At 42.5% G+C, this 22,209-nt stretch overlaps 1 protein-coding gene across 2 annotated transcripts in view; it reads right to left on the reverse strand.

Annotated features, from left to right (window-relative positions):
• Nucleotides 1-22,209, reverse strand: part of agbl4 (AGBL carboxypeptidase 4) — a 438,546-nt gene that overhangs the window by 394,783 nt on the left and 21,554 nt on the right. For both annotated transcript variants that reach the window (XM_039767255.1, XM_039767254.1), the window contains exon 2: nt 16,571-16,693. In XM_039767255.1, coding sequence (XP_039623189.1) covers nt 16,571-16,643 — 73 coding nt within the window. In that variant the 5' untranslated portion in view covers nt 16,644-16,693. The remainder of the gene's footprint in view (nt 1-16,570; nt 16,694-22,209) is intronic.

The raw sequence follows: 22,209 nt of genomic DNA on the forward strand, positions 1-22,209 counted from the left end.
TCCATAAATCATTCACAAGAATTTCCGGACTTGGAGACATTGGTGTAATGTCATATATGTTAGCTGATCTCAGTTTGTGTGTGCAACGCGCATTAATCAATGTCTCAGGTCTTCAGAGCATGTCATGTGGAAAAAGAGGGGAACTTAGAAAAATCAATCTTCTAATTATTTATATATTACACATAGAAAGTATATGCATTCCCACACACAATACATACACACACGTACACTACATACCATATAGATCTATGCACACTCTGCCTATAGAAGGAAGTTTTCACAATATACTGTGAAACCTTTGTTTTCAGGAACCTGTATAATGTAGACCCTCGGTCACTTGTGGTCCCTGTTCACTTTCCCACCACACAACAGGAACAGCAACCTTTATGCAGAATACGTGACGTGCAGCTAAGTGAGGTGCAATCGGAGGTTCAAAGGGACGAGGATGGGAGGGATGGTGTGGCAGACCAGGGAGTTGGTTATGAAGTGCCATGCGGTGCAAAGCGTGGCACAATCGGAACTTCACGATGGACTCACCCTCATGTATTTGCTCCGAAGTGATCACGTCTTCACGGGGTAAAAGAAGGGTTCGATGTGCGGCATGATGCGGCGCACCAGGGTGGCAGCTATGAAGAGTGGTACGGAGAGAAGTGCAGCGGGATTGACTTCACACGGGTGTTTCCAGCGTACAACCCAAAACAGCATCCAGCGTGCAAAGTTATTTGTTGCTTTTTCTGTTAAAACTACTTTTACTGTTACGGTCTTTTAACATTTTTGTAGTTTTGTTTCGTTTTCACAACTCTGCTTTGTGTGGTGTTGAACCTCCAGTTCAGCCAAACGTGATGACTTTTAAAATCAATTTTATCATTTCGGATGGATGACTCCAATTCCTTTTGAATATCATCATCTCCACCACACCTAAAAAAACCGGAGTCTCATCATCCGGCCATTTTGTGGTATTCAGCTTCATCTTCACTGCTAGCTCTCCTAAGCCCAAACTACTAACAGATTTGTAGGATGGCATCAGTGCTTGTGGTCAACCAATCAGCACAACTGATCACCCGAGATCTATCGTATATACTCACGTTTAAGTTCCCCTGCAGATAAGTCAGGACTCGATTTTACCGTATAATTTCTGGTATTTTATAATGTCGGTTGTATAAATCGAATGTGGAAAACTCGAGAGTAACCACGAAGCACACAGCCTTTTTTTTTCTCTGTATTGTGCCTACGTGACCACACAGTAATAAACAAACTATTCCGAAGCGACGTTTGCACGTTTTGTGTTTTGTGTGTCTCACACCCTCATACACCTTTATCGTAAGAGCATCCCTTATCTACGATGATCTACGATTCAATCAGAAGGAAATATGAAGCTGGCTTTAAATTAAAAGTCATTGAAGTGGCGAAAGAAATTGGAAACTGCGCTGCTGCAACCAAATTGTATATGTCCGAGAAACTGGTGCGAGATTTGAGGAAGTGAGAAGATGTAAAAAAAAAAAAATTTAAAATTAAGTGTCGTATTTTTGAATGGGCGTATAAGTTGGGGGTCTGATTTTATGATCGATTTTTCAGGTTTCAAGACCCGACTTATATACGAGTATATACGGTACCCATGATAGTTCCTGTTTGAAGGCAAAGTACACAACCTGGAGGAGCTGCTAAAAAATGGCAGGACCTACAAATGGCCCAAATTCCAGCGGTGCTAATAAAGTCCCTGGATCCTGAAAAATCCCTACAATAGAAATCTCAGTGGATCTAGTTTGAACAGCAGAAAAAGACATGTGGTCCACATTAGTGTTTCCCAACCACAGATCCACAGAAAGGTAACAGCCCATGGAATATTTTTGCCTCGCCCTGAAAATAAGTGAATTCTCTGGTCATGCTTTCTGGCCAGCATGAAATGTTTTCAGATAACATTTTGAATTAAGTTTGATCAGGTGCAGTCTGTACACTCGGAACTTGAAAGGGAAACCTACTCTCTGATAGTAGTTAGTAGGTCTGGATGGTAAAATGTCCGCTCTCTAAGAGAGAACCAGCACTTGTGTCTTTCCAATACTCACAATGATTGGACAAACTGTCCTAAAGAGCAAATCGGTTTTGTTTTTTCCCACTTCCTCGTCTGTAAACATTTTGTCAATCTTCAGCTGGTCCACACCCTGGTAAGAGATAGGGATAACGCTGTGATGGACAGCCGGCGTTTCAGTCTGGCCGGGACGTCCCACTACAGAAGAAAGCAGCCTTTTCAGGGCATTACATCCTTCGGGACGCTAGATGGCAGCTCCCCTGGATGGAAATGGTTCCTCGGATTCCCGCAGGGTAGCATGGGACATGGAGTCCATCTCTTTAGCCCCTGTTGGGTGCCGCCAGGGGGAGCTCACCAAGAACCCAGGGACTATTAAGGTTACACCATCCAAAAAGTACTTCGGGGTCACAAGGACGGAAGCCCGCGGTACTTCCGGGACACTTGATAAAGGAAGATGTGGTGATGACTTGGAGAAGAAATACTTCTGGGTCAGAGAATCCTAAAAGGAGTGTGGGAAACCCCAGCAGATCGAGCCGGAGTTGTGGAGGATTGTGAGTGTTACTGATCATGGTTTACTATTGAGAATTGTGGAGAGTGCGGTGCTTTGTGCACTTTATTTGAAGAATTATTATTAAAGAATCTTCTTGCTCTTTTATAAGTGTGTCTGGGACGTCTGTCTGGTGGGTTCAACGGGGCAACAGCACCTCTAGCATCCACAACGTCCAAACTCGATACGCAGTATCAAAATACATAAGCCAAGGTGCAGGAGGAGGAAACGCAGCTTGCACAAACACAGGCAGAATGTGCAGACTTCACACAGGTAACGACCAGCAATGGAATTTGAACCCAGGGCTCTAGAGCTGTGAGGCAGCTGCCACTGTGCCACCACAAAGCACTAACAATCTATGATGCGTCTTCACAGGCACATCGATGCATTTAAATGGACTACTGGCAGGGTTGTGTTGACAGCTCTGGAAGAAATCTGATCGGTACGGAGGAGCAAAGGTCATCATGGTCTTGTCTCAAAAATGCAGTCATCGACCTTGGAAGTGAGCCAAAAACGAGCCACCCAGAGAGGGCTTCAGATTCAAATGCTGAGCTGCCAATAACATGTGTGCGTTAAAGAAGCCATCGCAAGGTTCCAGCGGGCAGCAGCTCTTTGTCTGTAAACCAATGGGCCCCGTCTCGATTTCAGGCACTGGCAGCACAGATTCGACGCCCCAAAGTGCCGCCTTACGCTTCACTGACAGGAAGCATTTCGCAGTGCCTCAGGCTGTCAGGTTTACCTGCTCCACTGTTTTTATTACAGTCTGCTGCGGGAAACAGCTCTGATCTCCCAAATCACAAAGTGTCAAAGCGTCAAGCAGGCATCCTGTTGTTACGCGCCTCGACTGCGCTAGCTGCCATTCATTTGGGAGGCAGTAGCGGGCCTACAAAACAACAAAAAGGGGTCGGTAAAAAGAAAGCACGTGTGCAGGAGTCTGACACACAAAACAACCCGGAAAATGAAATGAAACAGGAAAAAAAAAAAAAAAATCAGTCCATTTCCTTTGAGATTTATGCCAGTAGCTACAGTGGAAACGCATCTACTTGACACAGAATACAAAAAAGACCTGCGGAAAGTGCAGCTTCACGTAACACCCTTCAAGCATGTCCCGACTCCCCCTTTAACCAAATTAAACACGCATGAACAACTGTGCTGAATCTAGGTTCTGACAAATATACAATAGAAATGAGAATTAAACCAGCTGTTGATGGGGCACCAGTCCACTGCAAGGCACTATATGTTGTTACGCAGACAGTCAAATTTAAGATTTCAGCTGCTGGGAATGACGTTACTCGTGCTGCTTGCTGTTGTTTTCATGACAACATCAGGATGCTTGGACTGACCAGTAAGAAGACAGTTAGTGGAAGACAACAGTGAGAAAAAGAACAAAGGAAAAGCAAAAAAAAATTAAACATTAGTATTATAATTATTGTCCTGGGCCTTTGGAAAAGGGATTTATGAAGAATCAATAGTGCTGTGGACCGACAACTTGAGCTGCAATAGCTGTGGTTGAGGTGCAAGGGTGTGGGATATCCCCAGCAGATCACCATATACAGTATATAATATGCAGCATATCCTTTGTAACAGTTTACAATTGGATTTGTGTCTGAAAAGATATCTGCATGGGGTGATGGTCGTTCCCCAAACCTTTTCCTATGTTAGTCTCCTCTCTCTATATATTTTATATCTATCTAGAGAGAGAGAGAGAGAGAGAGAGAGAGCGATATCTCTATCTATCTTAGGGTGGTCCAGATCTAATTATGCAGATCCAGATCGTCTGGATGACTTTGATTTATGTGGGGACAATTCCAGTTCAGCTCAAAGACAATTCTTCATGTCGTCAGTTCGCACACTTCTCGATGGTCCCGGATTTTTCAGGCGATTTTCTATGTAACAAACTTAAGTTACAGTGTAATGAAAATTGCATAATTACATCTGGACCACCCTCTATATCTATCTATATCTATACACACAAACACAGACTCTACAGGTCAAAGGTTGTAGAGCGACTCAGTTTATCATCAAGTTTATTTGTTGCAATGCAATGAATTACCTAAAATGGTGAAACGGTAAGCAATAAACTGCCAGAAATATCTGAATAATACAAATGGGCCTTCTTCAGAGAACAACTAACTGGAGTAAACAGTACATTAAGAAAGTATTCACACTTTATGGTGTAAATGATATATTTGTCATTTTCAATCTACACTCAGCTCAAAATGACAAAAGGCTTTCAGTAAGGTGTGCAGATTTATTAAAAATCAAAACCTGAAATCTCGGTTTCCTAGAAGAACTCGGACCGTTTGCTGTGGCCCTTCACGTTGTTGTTAGGTGCCTGCCGTTTGCTTCAGTTCTCCTTGAGATGTTTCTAGAACTTCACTGGAGTCCACCTGCGCCCAACTGAAGTGAAATGACATTTTTTAGAAAGTCACACATGCACCTTTGGATAGACGGTCCACAATTCACGCTGTATGTCAGTACAAAAACCAAGCAGCAACGTCCAAGGAACTCCTTGTAGATGTCAGCAAGTGTCAGGACAAGGGGATCAAGCCATTTCCAAAGCTTTGAGTGCTCCCACAAGCACAGTTGCCTCAATAATTTTAACATGAAACATGTTTGGAACCATCAGTGCTCTTCCTAGATTTGGCAATCCAGCCAACTGTGTAACTGTGCAAGAAGGGCCTTAGTCAGTGAGGTGACCAAAAACCCAATGGCCACTCGAACTGATTTCAGAAGTCATCTGCTGAGATGGAAGAATATGTCAGAAGAATTATGGTAGAATGGCTAACTCGTACTTGGAGTCTGTCAGATGGCATTTAAATGACTCAGAGTATGACAAAAATTGGTCTGATGAAACAAAACTTGAACTTTATCACCTGACTAATCCCATTCCAGCAGTGAAGCACAGTGGTGGCAGCATCATGCTATGGTGGTGTAGGGGGAACTGAGAGAATGATGAATGCAGCCAAATACCAAGAGTTCCTTGAAGAAAACCTGCTCTAGAATGCACACTACCTCACAATGGGGTGACTGTTCAATGACCCAAAGACGACAACCTTGACAACACTGGAGTGGCTTTGGGGCAAGTCTCTGAGTGGCCTTGAGTGGCCCAGACTTAAACCTCATAGAATATGAATGGACAGACCCAAGCCTGGCAGCTTAAAAGCACAGAACAACCCAATCCAATGGAGTCTGAGAGGATCTGCCGGGAATTAAGCCGACCAAATCTAGCTGTGCCAAAGGGGCTTCTACAAAGTACTGAGTTAAGGGTCGAAGTAGAAGGAGAGATTTCAGTTTTTGATTTTTAATGAATCTGCATGCCTTTCTGACCCTTTGTCATTATGGGTTACTTAGCGAAGACTGAATGGCAAAAATGTATCGGATTAGAATGAAATTTATAACGCAATAAAGTGTGCAGAAAGTGAAGGGGTCTGAAGATGTTCTGAATCCAAGGAGAGAGAAAGAGATAAGAAAGGCACTATATAATGGATTGATGGACAGATAACTAGCTAGGAAGGGCATTATACAATTAATAGATACAGTAAGTGCCAAAGGCACTATATAATAGAGAGATAGATAACTCTATTGTCATTATAAAAAATTAAAAGATGTGCAGGCCATTTCCAAAGCACTTGTCTAAATGTAAGCTCCGCTTTAATTGTAGGTTTGCTATGCTGAGACTGACAAGATAACATATCAGTCATTCTCGTTAAACATTTTAGCTACTTAATGGCACATAATTACCTGTTAAGAGATGCATTAATAGCCGCAACAAGCTGTTCAAAACTCGTTCTTTGTTCTAAATAAAGCCGAGCCTTTAATGCCAAAACATATCAATATTTCATAAGCCGTCCATTTTGAAGCCATTTATTAATTTATTTAGTTATCAGTCTCACCATTGTTTCACTTCCACAATACGAGTCCAAGTGAAAGAGATGCAAGAGTGGTACCTCAGGCTAAAAGCGATTGGAAGTGCAGTGAAGTGACACACACACGTGTGTGAAAGCAGAGCTAAGGGTTGGGTGGGTCATGATAGCGGCCCCCTACACATACGGCCGAAGTAAAGACGACACTTATCACTTATTACAAAGGGCAAAGAGGAATGTGGGCACAGCACTTAGTATTGCTGTCTTACAGCTCCACTGATTTGGGGTTCAGACCACGGACTGGATGGAGCCTGCATGTTACCCTCATGGGCTTTTCATCGGGATTTCCAGTCCCCCCATTAATTGGTGACGTTAAAATGGTCTGCTAGGATTGTGCGATGGTCAAAAAGCCAAGAACACAGACAGCTATCAAACCGTTACCAAAGCCAAAAATCAAAGTGAAAAATCCTTGCACAAGTCAAAAGCAAAAACACACTCAAAAATAACATTTAAAAAAAAAAAAAAGAGAGAGAGATTAGAAAAGCAGAAAAGCCAAAAGGACATTTGACAAAAAATACTTTGTACCCACACACTCAGATAAGATGGATTTCTTTTGGCAACCTTTTAATTCGTCCGTTTGTTAAGGTTCACGACCTCCAAGAACACACCCCTAAGAATGCTGGATGTAGTCCTAATGACGGAAACCCAAAATGGCGGAGAATAATGGACAAATTCATAAAAAACAAAAAAAAAAAACAAGACAATCATGGGATCAAAAAACTAAAGACAGTTTCAGAATCAGGAACCATCAAAACCTCTAAAATGCGTCCAAGAACACCAGAAAGACATGAAGGCCTATAAATCATTATTAATAACTAACTCCTTTGAAACACTTGTGTCAGGTTGCTGCCAGGGTTCCACCATCTTGTTTCGTGTCTTTTTTGTTTCATTTATTTAGGGTGCTTTTGTTGATTACTTGCGTTTACTTGGGGTTTGATCTCATGTATAAGCTGCTGTTGTTAACGTTCCATGTGCTTTGTGGGTGGTCCCCCTGACAATCACTGGCAGGAACTGCTCTCCACCCTATAAACCCGGAGGGTCTTCCGCAGTTCCTGGCGGTTCATTTCGAATGTGCCAGGAGTTGCCGAGCTTCCTTGTATTTTTTTTAATTATTCAATTTCTCGATTTTTGAACCACTTTCACTTGTTTCTGGATTACAGTTTTGGGACTTGTTTGTATCAGATTCCCTTCGTGTTTTTGGCCGACTGCTTAGTTTCTTGTAATCCATGGAAGAATATTTGTAAAAATGTATATATATAAAAAAAAAAAAAAAGCCTTATTTTATAAAGACTGGACAGTCCATCTACATTGTCAGAGTGTCTTCACGGGGGGTCATCCATTTAGCCATCTTGACTGCCTTCATTTGAATGAAGTCTGGGTTCTGACCCAGTCCTCCTCCACAAAGGTTATGCTTCAGCTCTTTGTGGATGATGTCACTACCACGGCAACATCTGACCGTGACACCCAACATACTTTACTGTGGGAAACAGCTGGGAAGAACATCTGGGGTTGTGATCCTCACCTCAGAAGACAGCCAGTGGCTTTTTCTCTGTATGTTCAAGCGGCCATCCCAAGTGGACAAGTTTAAATCCCTGGGGTCCGAGTAATGATGGACATCATCTAATTTAGCAATGGGCTGGTGCAGCAGGAGAATCCACTGTGAACTTTAGACTGCAATGTTGTGAGGAAGATGATGCTAAGCCTAACTACTGACGTCCCGTTGAGGGATTACTGCTGCCTTCACCCTGGGGCTGCTGAGATACACTTTAATCTATCCAACTATAAACTGAACCAAGCAGGTGAGATAATGGATGGAAGGGTCTAAATTGCAAACCACATATATGGAAGTCAGTTGAGCCTGCTACCACAGTGACGCGCCCCTGGAAAATGAGATGAGGTCTACAGCCATTTGGAGATCGCTCCACACTCCATTAACTACCACTTCCGTTCCACTCTGCGGCTCCTGCAGTCCTGAAGCGGCAGCTTTCCTTTTATTATCGGGCCTATTTTTAGCTGATAAAACATTTTGCTGATTGGTAGCATTCTGAGCACTGAGATGGTTTTCATCCCAAAACGGCTTTGACATTTTTCAGCCCACTTTTATAGCTTCTGCCTGCTGTGATGTGGAAGGGGAGCTTACTTTGGGGGCTCATTCATTTTCTTCCTCATCAGGAACGGCAAGCTAATCATCCCAAACTGGAAACCTGCAAGTGGATTTGCCAGCATTTCTACACTTGAAACACTTCATAGGTGACCAAGGTCACATACCTGTAGCCATCAACTCAAAGTCTGGGGGACCACATATGCTTCTCAATGGTCTGCTTTAAAATAATACAAACCAGCATCGGGAAAGAGGCACAGCATTCCTGATAGAAACAAACTGACCTTAATCTCTACCAGAATGTAAGTCATACCTGTGCTATCAAAACTAAACAGGTCTGAAAATAAATGGATGGACAGAGGTGACCCACAAATGACCCACTTGTAAGCGTAGCCCAAGGAGTCACACTCAAGAGAATTAACGGAGTACCACCTCATCAGTGTGGCTCACCCTAGGTGTCCTGCTCTTGTTTTATGCTGTTTTTGTTCAATTTTGAGACACTGATGAATGTTAAATGTTACTTTTGCTTAAAATCTGCTTTGCTTTCTATGCCTGTGCCAAGTTCCATGTGTTGTGTGGATGGATGGCTCACTTGCCAATCATCTAACCCGCTATATCCTAACTACAGGGTCACGGGGGTCTGCTGGACTCGATCCCAGCCAACACCGGTCGCAAGGCAGGAAACAAACCCCGGGCAGGGCGCCAGCCCACCACAGGGAGAACACAAAGACACACACACACACCAAGCCCAATTTAGAATCGCCAATGCACCTAACCTGCATGTCTTTGGACTGTGAGAGGAAACTGGAGTACCCGGAGGAACCCACAGAGACACAGGGAGAACATGCAAACTCCACGCAGGGAGAACCCGGGAAGTGAACCCAGGTCTCCTAACTGCGAGGCAGCAGCGCTACCCAATGCGCCGCCCCCACTTGCCAATCACCGCGCTGAAATGCCCTCTGTCCTTTAAACCAGGAGGGTCTCCCACAGTTCCAGGCAGTTCATTTTATATGCACTAGGAAGTCGGCCAGCTTCTTGTGGCTTTGTTGTGCTATTTGGGATTTTCTGGAGTTCCTGACCCGATTGCTCTGTGTATTGACCACCCTTTGGATTCTGCACTAGAACTACAGGTATGTTTGCTTTTGGATTTGCCTTTATCAGGTACTGTTCCAGCTTCACAGAATTACAGAGCATGTTTCTTGTGAAGTATAAATATGACATATCTAAGGAGTCTTCCTTTGCCATTGTCCCCTCTAGTGGGGATTTTTAGGATTACCTGCTTTGGAACCTTTAGCACCTGAGACCTCAGACATACCACTAGGGGGCTCCGACACCACTGAGACACACAACCACTCTCAGGAGCAGGGCAGCTTAAACTGTCAGGTGATCAGGAGTTCATGTATCAAAAACACAGAAACAAGTGGTGACTCTGACAGAACGACCTGTCTACTGTAGGGCTGATCGCCACCCTCAATCCAAAACTGCTGATGGGTACACAGATAAGGCACGATATAACAGCTGGATGTGAAAGGTGCCATATAAATGATAGACCCATACAAAAACAGCAAGAATGTGCAACACGGATGGGTTCCTGTGGAAGCAAAGTTGATGCATTATGGCCTCCCACAGTCCTAAGTTCATGAAGGTGAGCTGAAGTGGGAATTGGAAACTGTCCGTCAGCATCAGGCACAAACAGTCTCTTTTCACTACACAGATCCATGAACTGAACGGGTTAAAAAAATGAACAGGTGGATCAATGAAATCTGCATAGTGCATCCCCTGTTTGGCTCCACATAATTCTGAAAAGCAGTCTAATAAAAAGGAAAACTGCTCAGAAGAACCACCTCAGGAGAAACCAACAGCAAAAGAATATCAAAGAAAACAGCCATCCCAGTTTTTCTGTTTAATCATAGTGTAAGTGAGCGAGACATTTACAGAATTCAACATCTTACATATAAACATCTACACATGGAAGTGTGTGTGTCTGTCTGGCCCAGAAATGAGAGGTGGAGTCGAGGTAAGTGCTCCGCCTCCGAGGATATGCAAACGAGGCCAGCATGTTGGCAAAGCGAACCTCCAAAGAAATAGTCACTCGCTTAGCGGCTAATACAGGAGCGAGGCGAGCACATTGGCAAATGGTATCCCTTTTACTTTTCCTCCCGCCGCTAATACACAAGCGAGGCAAGCACGCGGGCAAAACGAAACCTTCGAAGAAACTTTCAGTCACCTGACAATCTCAACATTTCAATTTTTTTCTGACAACTTCAATAGTTTCTAGGACCCCATGCTATTTATACAGCTAGTAAGTATATAATTATAAACGTGTGCAATTTGGTCTTGTCATGTCTGAACTACTGCAACTCTCTGCTGGCAGGAGTACCGGCAAGTGTCCTGAAGGCAGTGCAGAGGATTCCAAATGCTCAACAAACCGGAGTTCAGATCACAATATTTGCGCCCAACAGCAGCAGGAAGTTCAAATTCCTGATGCTTACTGAGTAGTCAATATGTCAGCACCTATATCTAAATATATATATACAGATAAACATACACACATACATATATACTGTGATGGACGTCCCTGAAAGAAAAGAGTGGAGGAAGGCAGCCTTTTCAGGGCACTGCATCCCACGGGACACTAGGTGGCAGTTCCCCTGGACAGCAACGATTCCCCGGATTCCCTCAAAGCATCCAGGGATGTGGAGTCCGTTTCCTCAGCCCTATTGGGTGCCGCCAGGGAGAGTTCACCAAGAACCTGGGGACTACCACTGTTACGACAACCTGGAAGTATTTCAGAGTCACGAGGACGGAGCTACTTGAGGAAGGATGATGTGGCGTTTGACCCGGAGAAGGAACACTTCTGGGTCATGGACTATTAAAGGACTTTGGGAAACCCAGCAAACAGAGCCGGAGTTGGGTGGTAGATTGACGGAGCTGCTGGGTGGAGAGGAGGATTGTGATTATTGTTTATTATTATTATTGATTTGAGAAGTGTGGAGGGTGTGGTGCTTTGTGCACTTTAAGAGAATTATTAAAATTATTCTTAGTGTTTTTTACAAGTGTGTCTTGGACGTCTGTCTGGTGGGTTTCATGGGGCAACAGCGCCTCTAGCATCCACAATACATATACATGGGGACACTTGCGAGGTCCTGCGACTCAGGTCTGCAGATGAACAGCGTCAGTGACTCCATGTCTGTGTTGCACCAAATCTCAATCCAGACACTTTTCAAATGCAGCTCCTAGCAGATGGAGCGAGCTGCTCAACTCCATCTGAACTGCTGAGTCGCTCGCTGTATTTAAGAAGCTCCTTCAGACTCTTTTGTTAGGTGAATTTCTGTCTCTAAGTCAGGCATGTCAAACTCACTACCACTGGTGGGCCGCTTCATATGCCATACGTGTGTCAGCGGGCTGCACTGTAACAAATACTATTATACTATAATACAAAGTTACTGCAGCTTTCTTTCCAATACTGAAAACTTTAGAAACTGTAACATTTAAAGTTTAAAGAAAAGCAATTTATTTCCATACAATCTCCGTACAGGGCGGCACGGTGGCGCAGTGGTAGCGCTGCTGCCTCGCAGTTAGGAGACCTGGGTTCGCTTCCTCCCTGCGTGGAGTTTGCATGTTCTCCCTGTGTCTGTGTGGGTTTCCTCCGGGCGCTCCGGTTTCCTCCCACAATCCAAAGACATGCAGGTTAGGAGGATTGGCGATTCTAAATTGGCCCTAGTGTGTGCTTGGTGTGTGTTTGTGTGTGTCCTGCGGTGGGTTGGCACCCTGCCCAGGATTGGTTCCTGCCTTGTGCCCTGTGTTGGCTGGGATTGGCTCCGGCAGACCCCCGTGACCTTGTATTCGGATTCAGCGGGTTAGAAAATGGTTGGATGGATGGATGGATCTCCGTACAACAGCGTACAATTTGAGTCTTAGCCTCTTAGCTTAGGTCCTTATATAGGAATCTTGCATTTCTTTTGTCCCGACACTTGGCATCTCTTGTTAGTGACCAGTTTGTCAATATCAGGCTTGAAATCCAGTGCAGCTGCAACTTTTATGAGGGATGACAGGCGCTCGGCAGTAAGTCTTGAGCGATGTGGGCTTTTGGTAGCGTTCATTAACAAAAACAATTCCTCACAAAGGTAAGTGCTTCTGAACATAGACAGCACCCTCGATGCCTACTTACGGGGTGGCAGGTAAGCATACCAGCCTGGCACACCAACTCTGTTGTATTTTGCCTTCAGAGTAGAATCTGACTGCAGTTCAATCAACTCCATTTGGATCTTCTCAGGCGCATTCTCAACGCTGTAAGAGTATGGTGACATTCAGCGCAAAGTCCTGTTCATGTGAACTGAAATCACGAAAACGCTCACTGAATTCACTGTTCAGTAATTCAAGTTGGGAAAACAAATCCTCCAAAAATCGAATTTTACATTACTAAGTTTACTTCAAAGTTTATATTGTAAAATAAGTCGATATGCAAAAAGCCCCCTGACCTACATTAATTTTACAAACTCAAAATCACAAAAATTTGTTAACAAACAACTCACCAACTTCTCACACCCACTTCAGATCTTCAGCTGTAGTCTGCACTAACTGTTTGTTACAATATTAGCACAAGATTACATAAAACTAGAGCAAAATAAGTGAAAATATGCAAGCTATTACTACTCGTGATGGTCAGTTCTGCCCAGTGGCCAGTCTCAGCAGCCCAGCACTTCAGTTGTGACGTCGTGGCTCATTAACTTTGGTCAAGGCTGGTGGGGGGTGCTGGCAGTGTCATGCCTAGGGTACCAAGGAGCTGACACTGCAACTGCAACTATACTAGCAAATGACGTTTCCGGTACCGTAGAGCCGAGGGAAAACACGCTTTGGTCATAAGGTGAAAGAAAGAAAAGTTAATAAATAACGCCGAAGATGCAGAATGACTCAATCACAAACAACAGAAATCATTTTGTACAAGTTTAGTGCTAACTAGGGTCTGTCATGCGGGCTGTACAGATTTCTGTTGCGGGCCGCGTGCTTGACATGCCTGCTCCAAGTGATGTTGGCTGAACTGCAACTGACTCGCAGTTTGTTCTTCACTTGCCATGATCAATTTGTAACCTTGTCCTTTTGACACTTGTCCTCAAGCAGCACCCCAGACTGATGTTTACTTGATTATGTTCACCTCTTTTGTAAGACGCTTGCATAAAAACATCTGCTAAGCAAATAAATATAAATGTAGATACATACATGTGAAAGGCGATGGATGGATAGATAGAAGTCAGTAGTAGTCATTTAGTCCCATGTACAGAAAACAGTGAAATTCTTACTACACGTCCAACCAACATGCAACATGTCATCACTCTCCAGTGTTATGCTAAACAAGAAGGTATTACAATTATTTAATAGAAAATTTGTAAAAAAAAAAAAAAGTGCTATGAGGACTGCTACTTAAAACTGAACTATGGACCACACACAGTAACACCTTAAATCCCCAGAACGATTCCCTTCAGAAATGCCTAAGGAAAACTTCTAACTTTTTTTTCCCAAATTTTCTACATAGCAATTCTGCTTGAGGCCCCAACACAACAGGCAAGGAAAGTAAGAGCAAGGGAGCAGGGACCCAAAGTGTAGGACAGTTTGTCTTTTAAATGACTTAGGGTGGCAAGACCGTAATTAACATTATTAATGCTATTTGTGTACAATTACATCATACAGTAGTTACACATTTCTTTGCTGGTAAGATCAATCTCACTAGAGAATGTAACTTCTTGCTGACTGAACACACCAAACTGGTTAAAGATAAACCTCAACACCACCTACAAAAGAGGCATTTTTTGAAGGCATTCCAGTAAAGTTTACTGTTGACTTTCAAAGAAAGTGAATGCCACTAAAATGAAAATAGCATGCAATACTCCTGTGAACTAAGAATGCAGACACCAGAAGCAATCAGCAAAGGAAACATCTGCACATGCACTTTAGCAACAAGGCGTGCGTTAAATCAAAAGGAGAAAAGACAAACAGAGGTACACAAGCACAAAGAGCTCAGAGCCAGTCGCGTCTTAATGCGCCTGTGCCAAATTAAAAGGGACTCTGAATTCCACAGGACACATCTGCTTGAAGGCTGCTGCTCTGCGTGTGTGTGTCTAACAGTCTATGGGGAGCACTTCATGGGTCTTGGTGGAGAGAAACACACGGAAAGACTACGTGGAGGAGAAGCCCCAGGAAGAAGCTGGATATCAAAAGGCCCGCCTCTTCTGGTCTGCATTGCATGTCTATCACGGCCTTCCCAGAAGTCTTGGTACCTGGATGTGGCACTTGATGTCACTGCTCTCCTGACAGGCTCATCAACTGTGTATGGAAAAGTCATCTCAGATAAAAGGGAATCATCAAATCAAAAGATTCTCTCATCTGACTGGATGGATCAACACAGACTTCACTTCAGCATTCTGAGGTGATTGATTAGGTGGCAAGTTGGCCGAAGTGTCCAGGACTGCGACTCCAGGTGATTCATTACTAATTCATTCATACTAATTACTAAGCTTAACCACGAGAAGCACGCAAAAAATGAAAGAACAAGAAATAAATATAAACCTAGCTACCTACCAAATCCTAATGAGAGACAAGAATCGAAGTCAAAAAGGCAGGCAATGAGGTCAAACCAAACAACATTTGCAAACACCACCACAATGGTTTCTTTTAAGCTTTTTTGAAAATTATTTATTCATAAAGTTTGTATCCACAGATCAGATAATGAAAGCAACCCCCACAGACCTTTTATCCTGTCGCACAAATTACCCAAGGGTGACAACCCTAGAAGCCACACCCATAGCAACGAGGGGAGCAGCACCAATGACGGCTCTCAAAACGTCAGCAATAGAAAGACCATAAATAGCGTTCAAAACATAGAAAAATACCAAAATAAATTACCACAAAAACGAGTCATGTCGCTATCTTTGTTTTGACTTTCTCTTTTACAATTTAAATCACCTCAGATGTCAACTGGCCAGAGTTCATCGATTAATTAATGGACAGATACAGATGGCTTTCATTATTGTTTAATTCTTTTCTACCTTGTTCTTTGTGTTTTAATAAATTCATCTTTCTATGTGTACCAGTCCTGTAGTTATTAATCAGTATAATCGACACTTGTATTTTAACTCCGTGCCGCTATATAAAAATAAGTTGTAATGTAATATTTGTCGGCATTCACTTTGGGACGAGCTACTAAGGAGGATGCAGCTCCCCCCAGCAGGAAGCCACTAGTAGCTCATAGGACTGGTGACGAAGGCCAAGAACTAATCTGCCTTTTTCATTTTTTCACCTGAACGTTAAACGGGATGTCCTTTGGACCCCCAAATCTAAATCTGATTCTCTGTGCTTCTTTTAGAGTCTGATCTGACCTCACTGTCAAAAGAGTGAGTGAGTGGGAAAGCATATCTGGTATAATCGACCAACTATGGAAACCAAGTATAAGTACAGAGTGAACATTTCGCAAATTACACTTGGAGATGTACACTACTTTGAGGTCTCATTTTTGTACGTGGTCTTGTTTCTGATCTGGTTATTGGACTTTTTTAAATGTAGGAATTATGAATCAGTTTAGTTAACCTTTTCTTGTCTCTTGACTAGTTTCTTTATTGTATTTGTTTTATGTTTAATTATAAAGGACCTTTGTTACCATTTGTGCCAGGGCCTATAATAGTTTTCTCTTTTCTTTTAGTAAAACATATAAACTTGGCTTCATTTGGCCTGTGCATGCCACAAAACCTGTGTCTCGAGTTTGGAGAAAATCTTACTTTGCTTCTTGGTGTCCCTGGAGCTTTAAGGCACACTTTAGAGGTGAAGCCTCTTTTTGTAGGTTCATGGAGTCCGTCAATCATAGCAAATAAGGTAAAGGTAACACAGAAAAGTCATACATGCAGGGTACAAATAAAATCACCTCAGCTAAGCATACAGTAGAGCTTCTCAAACAGAAAATACTGGCAACGGTCACTCACCGCTCTCAAAGCAGGCGTCGAAGACAAGGTGGCCTTTTTTGCTCGCTCCAGTATGCCCAGGTGGCGTTACCATAAGTTTGTTCACATTGCCCACTAAAGAGTCCTCACTTCCAGACTCGCTGCCTAGGAAAGGACAAACAAATCTGTTTAGGGAATAGACAAAGCAGCTAATTTCAGAACAAACTCCCCAGACGATCCTACCAACGACACTTTCAGCTAGTTCTAAACATATTGTATTAACAGTCAAACACTTAAAACAAAACAAAAAAAGAACATAACAGTAAGTAACGTGTACAAAGTGTGTGTGGAGTTCCAGAGTAGATCTGGTCAACACACAGAGAAACAGCAAGTGCTGTCAGGAGCCCTGGTAGGCTTGTAACGAGTAAGTACAAAAGCCTTTATTTGTTAGGCATGGCAGATTTGGGATATTTTTCATGCTCAGAATCATTTTTCTCTCCATGCTCTGAGGTACTTTACATAAGTTATGAATCATGCAGATTCTGAATTTATTATTTTTTGTTATTTGCTTAGTTTGAGCTATACAAAGTTTGGTAATATTACGATTTGTTTAATAATAATACTACTAGTAATACATTTTACTTGTAGGCGCCTTTCTGAACACTCAAGGACACCGAACCATAGAGAAAACACAGATCATAAATAAAAGTAAAATACAAAAGTTAAAATCAGACAGAGCAATTGTAATCAAAGAGAAAAGGCAGTTTTAAACAAAAGAGTTTTAAGTTTAGATTTGAAAAGTGAAAATGATTCAATATTTCTAAGCTCAGGTGGTAGTGAGTTCCAAAGCTGGGGCGCAGATCAACTGAATGCTGTGCCTCCCCACAGTGGTAAGACAGATGGACAGACATCAAGACAGACATCAAGTGGATGGAGGAAGAGGATCTAAGGGTGCAGGAGGGAATGGCAGCATGGAGGAGGTCAGACAGATATGGAGGGGCGAGGGTGTGGAGAGCCTTAAAAGTTAGTAGGAGAATTTAGAATTGAGTTCAGAACTGAACTGGAAGCCAATGAAGCTGCTGCAAGACGGGAGTGATATGGTGAATAGAGGGGGTTCTTGTAATGATGTGGGTGGGCAGCTGCATTCTGGACCAGTTGAAGCTTACAAAAGAGATTTGTGAGAAAGACCAAAGAAAAGGGAATTGCAATAATCCAGACCAGAACTGACAAGGCTATGAACAAGGATAGCAGTGGTGTGGGGAGTGAGGGGGGGGGGCGAATACGATGAACGTTACGCAAGTGGAAATATGCAGACCAGGAGATGTTACTGATGTGGGGCTGAAAGGATAAAGTACAGTAGTGTCAAGGAAAGGGGAGACAGAGGAATTATCAATAACAAATGAAAAATGATCAGTTTTGGATAATGTGGATTTTGTACCAATGAGGAGAACCTCCGTCTTGTCACTTGGTATTTAATTTAAGAAAGTTTGAAGAAAACCAGGATTTGATTTCTGCTATGCAATCAGTAAGGAAGGAGGGTGGAAAGGAAGCAGTAGGTTTGCTAGTGAGGTAGAGCTGGGGGTCATCAGCATAACAGTGGAAGCTCATGTTAGATTTACAAAAGATATTACCGAGGGGAAGGAGGTAAATAATGAAGAGGAGGGCCCCAGGACAGAGCCCACCTGAAGTGACAGCGGTGGGTTGGGATGGGAAAGTTTTAAGCTGAACAAACTGAGTGTGGCCTGAGAGGTAGGATCTGAACCAATCTAGTGGAGTGTGGGTAATGCCAATCGAAAATAATCTATTGAGAAGAGTCGTGTGACAAACAGTGTCAAAGGCTGCACTCAGATCATGGAGGATGACAATAAGAATTAAACCAGAATCATCTGCTTTAAGGAGGTCGCTAGTCATTTTTATAAGTGCTGTTTCTGTACTTTGGAGGGGACAAAAACCAGACTGGAACTGTTCAAACAGATTATTTAGAGATAAATGAGAATGAAGTTGAACAGCCACTATTGTTTCAAGAATTTTGGAAATGAAGGGTAGATTAGAAATAGGACGAAAATTACTGAAATTAGTTGGATTGGCACCAGGTTTTTTCAGTATTGGGGTTACTGCAGCAGTTTTAAAAGATGATGGAAAAGTACCGATAGTGAGAGTAGAGTGGATTATAACAGAGATAAGGGGGACAAGAGAGGGGAGGCAGGCTTTGACCAGGACTGTAGGAAGGGGGTCCAGTTGACAGGTGGACGGACAAGATCTGAGATTACTGAGGAAGATGAAAAGAGGAAAATGAGTGAGTTGGTGGGTGAAGTTCAAATGAAGCACTGGAAGAATCCGTACAGAGAGACTGATGAATGTTCAAGATGCCACTTTGTTTTCACAGGTTTGAAGTTTCATGGACTGCGTGTCCCTTAAGGCTTTACAGAGCTGGGAGGAGCGTCCTTGGCCCTTTGGGAAGCACACCACACATAAAGCACAGGGAACATAAAGCCATTTCAAGCAGCAGCATATAAGAGTCAGAACAAACACCTTGCACTCAATTCTAAAAAAAAAAAAAAAACGATTCTGGACTTCAGGAGACTGAACTACTGTGGTCACCATGCCATCAGCAGTGGAGACAGTCCAGAGTTTCAGATTCTTGGGAGTCCACATCACCCAGGACCTGTCATGGCCAAACAACATGACAATGGCCAAGAAAAGTCTTCAGGGGCTTGACTTTCTGAGGAGCCTGAAAAAAGCACAACTCCCACAACAGCTGCTGGTTAACTTCCACAGTTGCACCATGGAGTCTGTGGTACAGCAGGGTACTCACCTCTGAGAACAGGAAGACCCTCCAGCATACCATCAAAACAGCTCAGAGAATTACTGGCACTCCGCTACCATCACTAGAAGAGATCTTCACTACCCACTGAAGCAGAAAAGCAAAGAACATTTGCAGTGATTCAAGGCACCACAGCCATAGCATTTGAACTCCTCTGCCCTCGGGCAGGTGCTTTAGAGTCCTACATGCCCGCACTACCAGGCTGAAGAACAGCAATCAGCCTATGAAATACACAGCCATCACTGCCTCATCCTATGACAGAAGAAGCCACCACTGACTGAAGTGAACGTCTGTATCAGTCACACACCTACTCACACACCTATACACGACCCATGTGGAGCTCATGGGCACCACACGGACTGAAATCTTCACTGTGACCTCATTTATTATTTCTTTATTTATGTTACAGTAACTGGGCTTCTCATAGTTTAATGTTTACTTAGTTTATTGTCAACTCTTAAATACTTTTATCTAAGGCATCTGTAGGCTTGCTATATTCCAAATCGTAACCTTAGATCTTCAAATGAGTGTCTCCTTATAATTCCAAAAGCTAAACTTAAAAGAAGTGGTGAGGCGGCCTTCTGCTGCTATGCACCTAAAATCTGGAATAGCCTGCCGATAGGAATTCGCCAGGCAAATACAGTAGAGCAATTTAAAACACTGCTGAGAACACATTACTTTAACATGGCCTTTTATAACTTCACTTTAACATAATCCTGATACTCTGTATGTTCAATTCTTCATAATAACTATTCATGGTGGCTCTAAAATCCGTACTGACCCCTACTCTCTCTTCTGTTTCTTTTTCCGGTTTCTTTGTGGTGGCGGCCTGCGCCACCACCACCTACTCAAAGCATCATGATGCACCAACATTGATGGACTGAAAGCCAGAAGTCTACGTGACCATCATCATCAGGTCCTTCCATGAAAACGCTAAATACAAAGAGGACTGTTTGATTTATGTTAGGTAGATTGTCCAGAGGGGACTGGGTGGTCTCTTGGTCTGGAACCCTACAGATTTTATTTTTTCTCCAGCCTTTGGAGTTTTTTTTTTTTTTCTGTCCACCCTGGCCATTGGACCTTACTTATTCTATGTTAATTAATGTTGACTTATGTTTATCTTTTATTATGTCTTCTATTTTTCTATTCATTTTGTAAAGCACTTTGAGCTACATTTTTTGTATGAATATGTGTTATATAAATAAATGTTGATTGATTGATTGATTGAAACGATATTTTATTATATTGTACAGTGACAATAAAGGTGTCTTGCATCTTGATTAAAAAAAAAACACACAAACATTTTAAAGATAAATATAATAACACATTCAATATTCTGAGTAAACGATACAAAACAGAACAATAATAACAAAAATAACCATACCAAATAATTCAAACTAAAAAATTAACAAAAAAGAGGAAGAAAAGGAATATATCAACGTAAGCCAGAGAAGGCGAAGCCCTGGCCCACAGTAACAAGCAAAATGAGAAAAAATTGAAAAGGTAGTAACCATGAAAAACTACCACATTAAAGCCTGTGATCCAAAAGTCTTCAGCAAAATATATTAGGAAAAAAGGCTAAAATCAGAAACCCCCCCAAAAAAAAACCAAACAAACAAATAAAAGTCCAAATCCATAAGGACCAAAAATCAGAAGTTTTAACAGAAATGCTGAAGCACAGCATGGCGCAGCTGCAGGTTTATAAAGGCATCAGTGGTTCTCCCTCAGACTGGCTCAACACAAAGAGGTCAACCAATACCTATAGAGACAGTAGTACATTAATGAAGAAGTAGTGAGAAACATGAGACAGAAGGACCACTGCGTCAGCAAATCACACGTGCGAGGGTCACTGCCCAGGTAAAGATGTGTGGCGTTCCCCCAGACAAAGTGCATACTTCAGCAGCTCTTTAGTGAACCGTAACGTATTACAAAATTGTACTTTGTAATTGCAATTGTATTTTAATGCATTTGTGTGTATATTTACGGTAGTAAATGACAAAAATAATTCATATTACAAAAGAAATTCAACAAAACACTAAGCACAAAACAATAAAAGCTCACGACACAGTCCATTTTTGCAGATACAGATGATGGTGGTGTAGTTATGAAAAGAACCCCCCTGTGAACAGCCACCTGAAAGTAAAGTAAAGTTTTGACCTGCTGTGGCGCTGATGTATGTGAAGATATGTACAATTTGGGAGCGCTCCCAGACAAAACCACACAAACAAGTGGGCAGAGGACAAGACCACAAATCCAGAAAAAACTGCAATCTGATGGGTGTAATAGTAACCCAGATCTGCAGTAAAAAGTTGAAAGATAGAGAGATACATACTTTATTAATCCCAAGGGGAAATTCACACAATCCAGTAGCAGTACACTGACACAAAGAAACAATATTAAATTAAATAGTAATAGAAATGAAAAAATGAAAAAAATAAAAATAAAATTAATGTTAGCATTTACTCCCCCGGGTGGAATTGAAGAGTCGCATAGTGTGGGGGAGGAACGATCTCCTCCGTCTGTCAGTGGAGCAGGACGGTGACAAAAGTCTGTCACTGAAGCTACTCCTCTGCCTGGAGATGAAAAGACCCAATGACTGTGGTCCTGCCATCACTTTTAGATATAGCCCTCTCATCTTTCACCCAGTAGCCCTTGTAGCAACTGCTGAAGCTGCCCAATGGTGCACTACTTCTGGGGTTGCAGGGATTTGAAGTCCATTTAAGTAGCCTGGCTATAACATGGTCTGCAGTTTTCCACAACAGGTTACAAAACAAAAAAAATAATTTCCCTTTAATTATTAGTGACAACAGGAGAATCTGCAAATCGGAAAGGCCATATATTATTGGCCTTATTATTA

Source organism: Polypterus senegalus, chromosome 10 (assembly GCF_016835505.1).
Source record: "Polypterus senegalus isolate Bchr_013 chromosome 10, ASM1683550v1, whole genome shotgun sequence".
NCBI classification, from domain to species: Eukaryota; Metazoa; Chordata; class Cladistia; order Polypteriformes; family Polypteridae; genus Polypterus; species Polypterus senegalus.